The sequence below is a fragment of the Diaporthe citri genome (assembly GCF_014595645.1).
Source record: "Diaporthe citri strain NFHF-8-4 chromosome Unknown scaffold_1, whole genome shotgun sequence".
Lineage (NCBI taxonomy): Eukaryota > Fungi > Ascomycota > Sordariomycetes > Diaporthales > Diaporthaceae > Diaporthe > Diaporthe citri.
In genome coordinates this window covers 4,304,482-4,313,662 of record NW_025064846.1, presented here as the reverse complement: position 1 = coordinate 4,313,662, position 9,181 = coordinate 4,304,482, and the positions used below count along the sequence as shown (strand labels likewise).

Sequence of the window (9,181 nt, the reverse complement as noted above, 5' to 3'; positions counted from 1 at the left end):
GTTCTGCCCTCTTAACTCCAGCCGTGCTACTGGGCTACTGAAAGCTTAATGGCTCACCCCGGCTTGTTCTAGAAGGAATTCTCGCAGGCTTCCCTCCACACCCTCAATTCCATCCCACCCCGAGACATGGAAAGATCCACAAGGTGACCTCTTGCGGCATTGCCTGCCATCCATTCCGACTTTCCCTCCTCAACACCACACTCCTTGGCGGGCACGCATTCCTTTCCTTGAACCCCCCCTGGCAATCCGGAAAAGGCGGCAGCAATGGCGACGCTGCGACTTCTGGTAAGCTCCACGAGCACCTGGGTGGTCCGTCGTGAGACGTCATAGCCCACCTGCGCCCTGTTTGGGTGCAATTGAACTCGAGCTGACCGCTGCTGCTCTTCCGTAGATGCGCAGCACATCGGCGCGACCGGTGCTCCCCTCAAAAGCTCAACAGCACCCCTACCGTCGACTCCAAGCCATTTCTGCCGCCCACCGTGCCTTTACTGCGAGCAGTTACCTCCGGGAGGGTCGTGACAAGAGCAAGGCTGAGGGCGAGTCCAAGTCACTCTTGGATGTCGTCGAGGAGGGCGCCAATGAGGGCACCAAGGGAGAGGACAAGAGTGCCGCCAGCACGACGTCAAGCGCTACCGCCGGCAAACCTTCCGTGACCTCCAAGATCCACAGATCCAGCGACTCGGGCCCGTCTGCCATCTCGTCGTTCAACGACACCGACGAGGACTGGGAGGCCAACCCTAACTGGAACATCAAGAACTTCAAGGAGCTTCCGCACAAGAACTTTGGCGTCAACCAGCACATCATCATCAATGCCGAGTTCAAGGAGGCCTTGCGCCAGATCCCCTGGCAGTTCCGCGCCCCCGTCCGCTACTGCTTCGCGTACGGCTCCGGCGTCTTCCCGCAGAGCAAGCCTGACGGCCATGTTGCCTCGGCCGAGGAGATCGCACGCGTCCACCCCAAGGCGCCCCCTGCGGTTCAGAAGGCCCAGGATGGCACTCCAAAGATGATCGATTTCATATTCGGCGTGACCTTCACCCAGCATTGGCACAGCTTGAACATGAACCAGCACCGCGATCACTACAGCGGGCTGGCTAGCTTGGGCTCTGGTGCCGTGTCGTATGTGCAGGACAAGATGGGCGCAGGCGTGTACTTCAACACGCACGTCGTGGTCAACGGCATCCTCATTAAGTATGGCGTGGTCAACATCGATGCCCTGTGCCATGACCTGACCGAGTGGGACACACTGTACCTGGCCGGCCGACTGCACAAGCCCGTCAAGATCCTGCGCGACGATGCCCGCGTGCGCCTCGCCAACCAGATCAACCTCCTCTCGGCGCTGCGCACCGCCCTCCTGCTGCTCCCGGATCGCTTCACGGAGCTGGAGTTGTACAACACCATCGCGGGCATCAGCTACCTCGGAGACCCGCGAATGACGCTGCCCACTGAGAACCCGCAGAAAGTCAGCAATATCGTCGGCAACAACCTGCCCAACTTCCGGCGCCTGTACACCCCTCTGATCGAGAATCTGTCCAACGTCGAGTTTGACGATCCGCGCTGTACCGAGCCCCACTGGGAGTGGGATGAGGATGCGAATCTGAAGCTCCAGCAGGACATGAACCCCATCAAGCGCGGCAACATGGTCCGTAGACTCCCCAAGTCGTTCCGCTCGCGGCTGTACTTTCAGTACCAGAAGAAGTTCGCGATCCCGCAGCTCGAGTTCGACGAGATGATGGCTGCCGACGCGTCCTCGTCGGCCAAGAAGCGGCTGGCCGGCGGTGGGTTTGAGACGAGGATCGCGCAGGACGACCCTGCGGAGCTGAGAAAGAATGTCCGGCGCGTCATCAAGCAGACGATCGGGTGGCCAAGCACTACGCAGAGCCTCAAGGGTCTACTTACAGGCGGTGTGACAAAGAGCTTTGGGTACGTGTGGGAGAAGATTGAGAAGTACCGCGCCGGCCAGAAGAAGCCAGCACCGGCGACGACTAAGGACGCGGGCGAGAAGAAGGATGCCGACGAAGCGAAGACGACCAGCTCTGATCCCAAGGCTGACAAGACGGAGAAGAAGGAGTGATTGAGTAGTGAGCCAATTGATTGACGAGCAGCAACCGTGCGGAAGCCAAGAACTTCCCAAAAATGAGCTGAAGCTCGGTATCTGGTTTCTGAGCTCCAACAATTTGATGCTGGAAGTTTGGAGGGGCAACCTTGCGACCGCTTTCCTTCCATGGTTGGGGAACCTCCTGTCCTATTCAGGAGAACGGCCAAGGTCATTCAAGCATCCATCCAGTACTTGCCATCTCGCGAATGCATCCGCAGCCTTTGGGAGCTAGCGCTGCTTCAACGGCACGGAGAGAGCAGACACTTGCCATTTCACACCGAAATGGCGCTTTCTTTTGTCTCATGGAGGATGCCATATCGGAATGGTCTTTGCATGATAGCGAGGGCATTTGATTATTTTGTACGAATGGGCGGGAATGGGTAGCAGCCCGCGAGTGGCTCCAAAAAAATCAGAAAAGAAGACCTGTGGCTCTGCATGTGGGTTGAAGCCCACGAGAGCTTTGCTCGAAGTGGAAGTATGCAGGCGGTGGTGCGCCCGGGTACCCACGAGGCCAGATCACGGTTCTCCTGGGCAAAGCCTCTATCGAGGGACATTGAAATCAATGACGGAGAAAATGTAACAAAACTTGCTGCCTTATGGCTAGCTATCACCAAATGACATTTTCACACGTTTTCGGCACCTCCAGTGACATGTTTGATCAAGCGCTTTCACTCGACAGATGCAGAGGGAAACCAGCCTCGAAGGTGGGATTAAATAAATGCCAGGTAACAAAACGCTTCGCTAAAATACATCAGGTATCTAATTGGAGCCGATGACGGTTCTCCAACAACACAAAGAAATATGGACCGTTGAACCGTGTCCTCGCCGCGCATCTCACCAGCCGGTGGTGACAATATCATCCATCCCTCGGTTTGTCATTCTCGTCTAAGGGCTGTTACGGACGGCGCGGCTGGGGTGGTCAAGAGCAACGATCAATGTGGGCGAGGGCATTACAGCGTCAGTGCCGCCCCAATTTCCCTCAACAGCATCTGTTGTGACGGTGTGCTCTCGCTAGCTGGGGCCGCAAAGTCGCTGCGCCCCTGGCTGGGTCCGGTGGGGCCATCCTCGCCAGTAAAAGGCCAGTTGTATTCGCTCTTGTCAGAAGAGGAGGAGAAGCTGCTTCCCGACGGCTGCTTGGCGCGGTGGCCAAAGTAGGAGGACTTGCTGGCCCTGCGGCGAGGGGGGTTACGGTTTGAGCCGGCCTGGCTCATCTTGGAGGTGTCGTGCTTGATGTCCGCGTTGGCGATGGTGTTGAGCTTGGAGTCACTGATGTAGGCGGTGTTGGTGGTTTTCATGGTGTAAAAGGAATCCATCTTGGGTGGGGTCTGAAGACTGAAGTTTTTTTGTCCTTGCAGATAGAGGCAGTGAGCGATGGAAGTGTCCGTGTGTTGTTGTTGAGAGGCGGCGGTGTGAGTGAGTGAGCTGTTGGCAGTTGTGGCGATGATGCAGAGGTGCTTGGGGAGTTGGCTACGCGGTCTCGACCGCTTCCTTTATATCTCGAGGAGCTTCACTTGAGGTCCCGATATCAGCCCGAGATGACTTCATGTCCACTCGAGTGCATATTCCAAATGGGCATCAAGTCCGGACACCACGTCGTACGGTTCCTCATGGCCCTGGTCTGGCCACATCATGACTCCCCTCTTCTCCGCGTTAGGGGTATGCGCGCGGCAACGCGAATGACATTGGCGAGAGCGCTTCATTTGGTATCCACATGCTTTGGACCACAGGCTGCCGGGACGACAGCGCCGGCTCCCGTTGGGGACAGCTCTGCCCCAACTCGAGGGCGTTGCCTCCAGGGATGCTGCCTTGTTCCTCCTGGCGTCAAGCCAGGTCTACGGACAAGGCGAAATCGTATCAATTCCAGCGTGGCGAGGAACGAGTCGTATTGCGAGCTGGAAGGCGGTCATTGTGGGGATGAACCGAAAGTCGAGGGGTTGAGATCAGGAACGACTTGGCCAGAATCAGGGTCGTCGGCTCACCAGGATGGGAGGACAAGCTTCATTGGCCTAGAATGACGCAGCATTGTTTCTGAGCCATTTGGCAGGGGCCTGTCATGGTGCTGGTCATGGCAGGGGGCCGTACGTAAGCTGATGGGCCAGGCATGCAGGGTCTTTATCGATATGGTTATCTAATCTCCCTCGCACAGCCTCGTTCCACGATGGCAGCTGCAGCCCATCATCACAAGAGCTTCCAAGGTTCTTTGTGGCTGGCCAACTCATCATGAAACGCGCAGCATCAACACAGTATCTCGAGGATGCCAACTGTGTACATTCGGATGTACTAGTATTGTAAACTCACTCGGATAATGAGAACCTGTCCTGCGGCATCAATCTACTGTACTGTGCTTCGGCACTTTGAGTGCATTCCTTCCAAGATGCGTCTGGAAGCCCCCCTCCACCTTCTCAACCCCTGATCATCCTCGGGTATGCAGTGCCTGGGGTATCCATCGTCTCAATCACCGCTGCCACAGCCGGGTGCAGTCCCGCAGCGACGGCCTTGGAAGCCCACTGGGCCATAGACGCCTCCCTGTACGGCTCCTTGCCCGCCCCAGCCATCGTCTTCATGTTGTCCAGCGGCAGGACCAGCTCCCCGACCTGGTGGACGTACGTCACAGGCTGCCGGGGCTCGTTCCCGACCACGTGCCGCACGATGTCGCTGACCGTGCTGTCCACGTACACGAGGTCCAACGCCCCCTTGGCATGTGTGCATTTGGGCACCGTCCGCAGCCTGTGCGAGTAGTCCACCAGCGCGTTCACCCAGTCCATCTCGGCTGCGCGGCCCACGGTGTCCTCGCCCTCGCGGATGATGGTCGACGGGCGGTGGATCCACACCTGAAGGCCGCACTGCTGGCTCACGCGCTCCAGGAAGCGCTCGTTGGTCCACTTGGAGGCGATGTAGCCGTGCGAGCCGCCTGGGGGCGGGCTCGCGTCGGTGGCCGACACGGCGGGGAAGGTGGCGCGGCCTGGCTTGAACAGCGAGACGCCCACGGACGACACGTAGTGGATCGGGGTGCGGCGCGCCAGGCACATGCGCGCCAGGTACCTTGTCGAGAGCACGTTGGCGGCCTTGATGTCGCGGTAGAACTTGAGGTGCGACGTGTCGGCCCCGTTGTGGATGACGGCGTCGACCTGGTCGGAGATGGCCACGGCGTCTGCCTCGGAGAGGCCCAGGCGAGGCTCGCGCAGGTCACCCTCGAAGTACGTGACGCGGTCGTCCTGACGGAGGTGGGGGAGACGTGCGGCGAGATCTCGCACAGCTATGCAAATGACCTTCTTCACCTGAGGCTGGTTGTCGAGCAAGTGGTTTAGCAGGTGGCGCCCAAGCAAGCCGCTGACACCCGTTAGGAGAATCGTCTCCGGCTTGGCTTTGGCCACAGACGCGCCCAAGGTCTCCCCGTGGAGGGCGAGGTGTGCAAAATCTGCTGGGAGGGTGGACTCGGCCTCGTAGTCAATCTTGCCGGTATCATCGATGTTCTGCTCCTGCAGGGAGCTCCCAGAAGTAGACTGGCCATCCGTCGTCAGGTCTCCGGACTGGCTGGATGGCGAGACGTCACTGCCCGACGTCTCTTCCTCGGGAGTCAGACTGCCGCTCAACTGGGGCACGATCTCCGGTGGTACGTTCTCCGCGACGTGCTCAGCAATATTGACCATGGTGTCGTTCCCCATGATTTTCAGCACGGGCACGCTGACATGGTAGTGTTTCAAGAACCAGGCACGCACGTCGACGGAAATCAGAGAGTCCGGGCCGATCTCGCTGCTTCGCATCGCCATGAGGTTCTCATCGGGCGTACTCATCTGGAGCACGTTTCGCAATTGTGCCGCAAACGTGTCTGGTGATTATCTTGTGTTAGCAAACACATCATGTTGTCATCTCGCCCGGCAGGGTACCACAAACCTTTGATGATCTTCAGGAGTTCGGCCTCAGTCTTGCAGCCTTTCAGCATATCTGCTATCGTTACGTTGGTGGCCTGCCCAGCACTGTCTCCGCCGGATCTTGTGCGGTGGTTGACAAAGAACGAGAATTTGGGGTCTTTGCACCACCTTGGCCTCTCTTCGGCCGCTGCGTCGATGTCCAATAGCCCTGTGGAGACCTCCGGTCCATGTTCAGCATTGGGCAGACCTGCTTCGATGCCCTCTGCGAACAGCTGGTGGAGGTCCTCTTCTGAAAGGTGCATTAAGGCCGTCTTGGAGACGGTGAGATCGAGCGCCTTTCTGGACTCTCTCTCCATGTACCCAGCACCTGTGATGGTGTCAACGTTCAGAGCCTGTTCAGGTTGTCACACGTTAGCCTAGTTGCTGCAGGAGCAGTACTTCTCCCATCACGTTCATATTCTGTACATATGAGAGGCTTGAAACCCCCAACGGGAAATTCACTTACCGAGCCAGTCAGACCACGCTTCCTCCGATTCGCCGCCATGGCACATATGAACATGTTTGCGGCGGCATAGTTTGCTTGCCCAAGATTGCCCACGACACAGTTGATCGACGAGAAGAAAATGAAAAAGTCCAGGGGCTGATGGTCGAATATACGGTCCAGGAAGATACTTCCGAGCACGCCGGACAAGCCCACCATCCAGTAGGTCTTGTCACCCTTGAACATCTGTGTCGAGTCCAGCCTGGAGATCTCGGCCGACTGCGTGGGGGACGTTGTCCAATCCACGATCGTCGAGAGGCCAAAGTTACCAACGAACTGTCCGTTGACGTCTTCCAAGGGCGCAGGGGTGATTTGGCTGTGACTGGCCTCTTCCGAGTGAACTTGAGCGTATCTCCAAGCCTTCTGTGCCAGCTGGCCCAGAGTGTCGTCTGGCCTGCCCGTGGACGGGTTTCCATCAATAGCGTACAGCGTGTGAGCAGTCTCCTTGCGGATATGCGGGGGAACGAGACCCATCATCGTCGTCTCGTTCTCGGATGCGCGTTCAGTGAGCCCGACGAAGGCCCTGGCGCCTGCGGGAATCAACGGGCTGGCCTGTGCCCTGCTGAGGTAGGCAGGGATCGAGGAGTCTGAGGTGTACGAGACGCTTACTCCCTTCTCAACCGACCGGGCATCTATGGCCTTGGAGATGTGACTCGGTGCGTTGTGCACAGCGAGCGTCTCACCAGCGAACATGGGAGCACAAATCGCCTCCGCGGTCACATAGGCAGCCGCCGACGAGAGGACAGTGGCTGGCGACCGACCGGCTAGGTCGATAGGGATTGCGTCCTTGACGGGGATGCTGAGAATAGGCGTCAAAGATGTGACAAGGGCCATGTACGTCTTCTGTCTAGCCTTCTCTTCGCCAATGATGATGTATTTGAATCTCAGGGACGTCCTGCTGGCATAGGGGAGCGAGTGCGTGATCCGAAGTTGGATTGTTGGCTCCGAGCCCTCCAACGAGGAGCCGTAGTGGGACAACTTCTTTAGGACGAAGTCTCTTGCCGGACTGTACCGCAGCTGGACCGCAGCCGAGTCGAGTTCAACTTCATGCTGGATCGGGCGGAAGACAGAGTTGTACCTGTCGTTCGGCTCGGAAATATCACGAAGCCGTGCGACATTGGAACGGCCCGAGGCGTCCAGGAGGACCTCTGACTCCACGGTCCACAGTATATCGGTTCTGTCTTCGGCAACCTCAACCTGGAGCCTGAGCAGGGTCTCCGCGACTTGTCGCGCGTCGACCTTAGTCGCATCCGGCACGTCCAAGAATTGGAGACGCAGGCCTGGCGTCTCGAGCATTGCCGTGCGTCCGAAGCCAACCATCATGTTCGCATAGGGCTCGTCAGCTTCTCGGCCACTAGTGAGCCACAGGAGTGTCTTTCCGACCTCGAACATTTGTTTGAGGTCCTGCCAAGTGTCCGGCTGGATGTCGTCGAGGACTGCGCCGTCGAGGTCAGCGAGACTGACGACCGTGGACGTCGCGTCAATCAGGTTGTAGTCCACATCAGCCAGGGTCTTGAACACGAGGGTATCGGCAGCATGAGCTCCCAACAGCGACTACAAGCCGTGGACGATGGGCTCAGTCTCGGGCGTCTTGCCACCCACGATGACGAGCTTTTCGATCCGATTAGCATCGGGCGACGAAGACAGGGGCTCGCGCAGGAACTGGACCTGCTGGTCGACGGCCTGGGTGACCCAGACGTTGACACCGTAGACATCCTCCTGCGTCTGCCGTGTGATGGTGTCGATCCCCGAGAAACCAGTCTTCTTCAGTATGTGGGTCCACTCCTCGCCGCTGACGAAGGGGGTCAGCGTCCGGCCCTCATCACTACCGAGCCACCAGCCGTCCAGAGGCCCGAAGATGAAACCGCCGGTTGTGCAGTTGTGACTTCCTTCGCCAATGACCAAGAAACCACCTGGCTTCAGAATCTTCCGGATCCGGAGCAATGTCTTCTCCAGCTCAGCCGTGACGTGCACGACGAGGGAGCCGACAATGACGTTGTAGGAGTTGGGCGCGTAACCCTGCCCAAGCGGATCTTTCTCTAGATCGAACACCTTATAACGCATTTGGTCGCCATAGTCTGCAAAAATGGTGGCGGCGTTCTCAAAGAAGCCGGCGGACACGTCGGTAAAGGTGTAGGTGAGGAAGTTGTTCCCTAGCGCGGGCAACATAATACTCTTCGTAGCACCGCCAGTATCAGGGTGAGATTTGGCAGGTATGAACAGGCCATTCGGGCTACAGCACTGTAGATATACCATGTTCTCACTCTGAATTGCAAGATACTTGCTTACCTACCCGATGTTCGCGGCACCTAGAATACCGAACTTCAAGGCGTCTGCTTTCTTCTCTGCAATGGGCGGGTTGTTCATCTGCCGCAGTCTCTGCACAAGTCCCAGAAATGAAGCCATCGCTACACTCGACGTTGGTTCGATACCAGGAGGCTCGGCTTGGCCGTCATTCAATCATGATAGGGAATGCAATTCAAACAAGTTAATGCGTGCCACCGCCATGCCATGAAATGAGAACCTGCCCGCGGGCGACGTCCTTCCACGACGAACCCCCCCCCCCCCGGGGGGCCGGAGGTGCTTCTATTCCTGCATTAGCACATATGCATGAAAGACGGTGTTGCATCTATAAGATGGTCGGTTGATTGCCCAGGTATGCACGTCATTCCT

The 9,181-nt window shown here is 57.9% G+C and overlaps 3 protein-coding genes across 3 annotated transcripts; 1 reads left to right on the top strand and 2 right to left on the bottom strand.

Annotated features, from left to right (window-relative positions):
* Positions 1 to 264: 264 nt before the first annotated feature.
* On the top strand, positions 265 to 2,071 carry INS49_001185 (uncharacterized protein; the record flags this gene model as incomplete). Its single annotated transcript, XM_043162018.1, has 2 exons — positions 265 to 285; positions 392 to 2,071. 2 exons carry the CDS (start codon positions 265 to 267, stop codon positions 2,069 to 2,071), a joined length of 1,701 nt encoding a protein of 566 aa, XP_043030524.1.
* Positions 2,072 to 3,045: 974 nt separating this feature from the next.
* Positions 3,046 to 3,408, bottom strand: INS49_001184 (uncharacterized protein; the record flags this gene model as incomplete). Its single annotated transcript, XM_043162017.1, has 1 exon — positions 3,046 to 3,408. One exon carries the CDS (start codon positions 3,406 to 3,408, stop codon positions 3,046 to 3,048), a length of 363 nt encoding a protein of 120 aa, XP_043030523.1.
* Positions 3,409 to 4,497: 1,089 nt separating this feature from the next.
* On the bottom strand, positions 4,498 to 8,875 carry INS49_001183 (uncharacterized protein; the record flags this gene model as incomplete). Its single annotated transcript, XM_043162016.1, has 5 exons — positions 4,498 to 5,924; positions 5,990 to 6,359; positions 6,473 to 8,020; positions 8,078 to 8,741; positions 8,802 to 8,875. 5 exons carry the CDS (start codon positions 8,873 to 8,875, stop codon positions 4,498 to 4,500), a joined length of 4,083 nt encoding a protein of 1,360 aa, XP_043030522.1.
* Between the last annotated feature and the right edge of the window lie 306 nt (positions 8,876 to 9,181).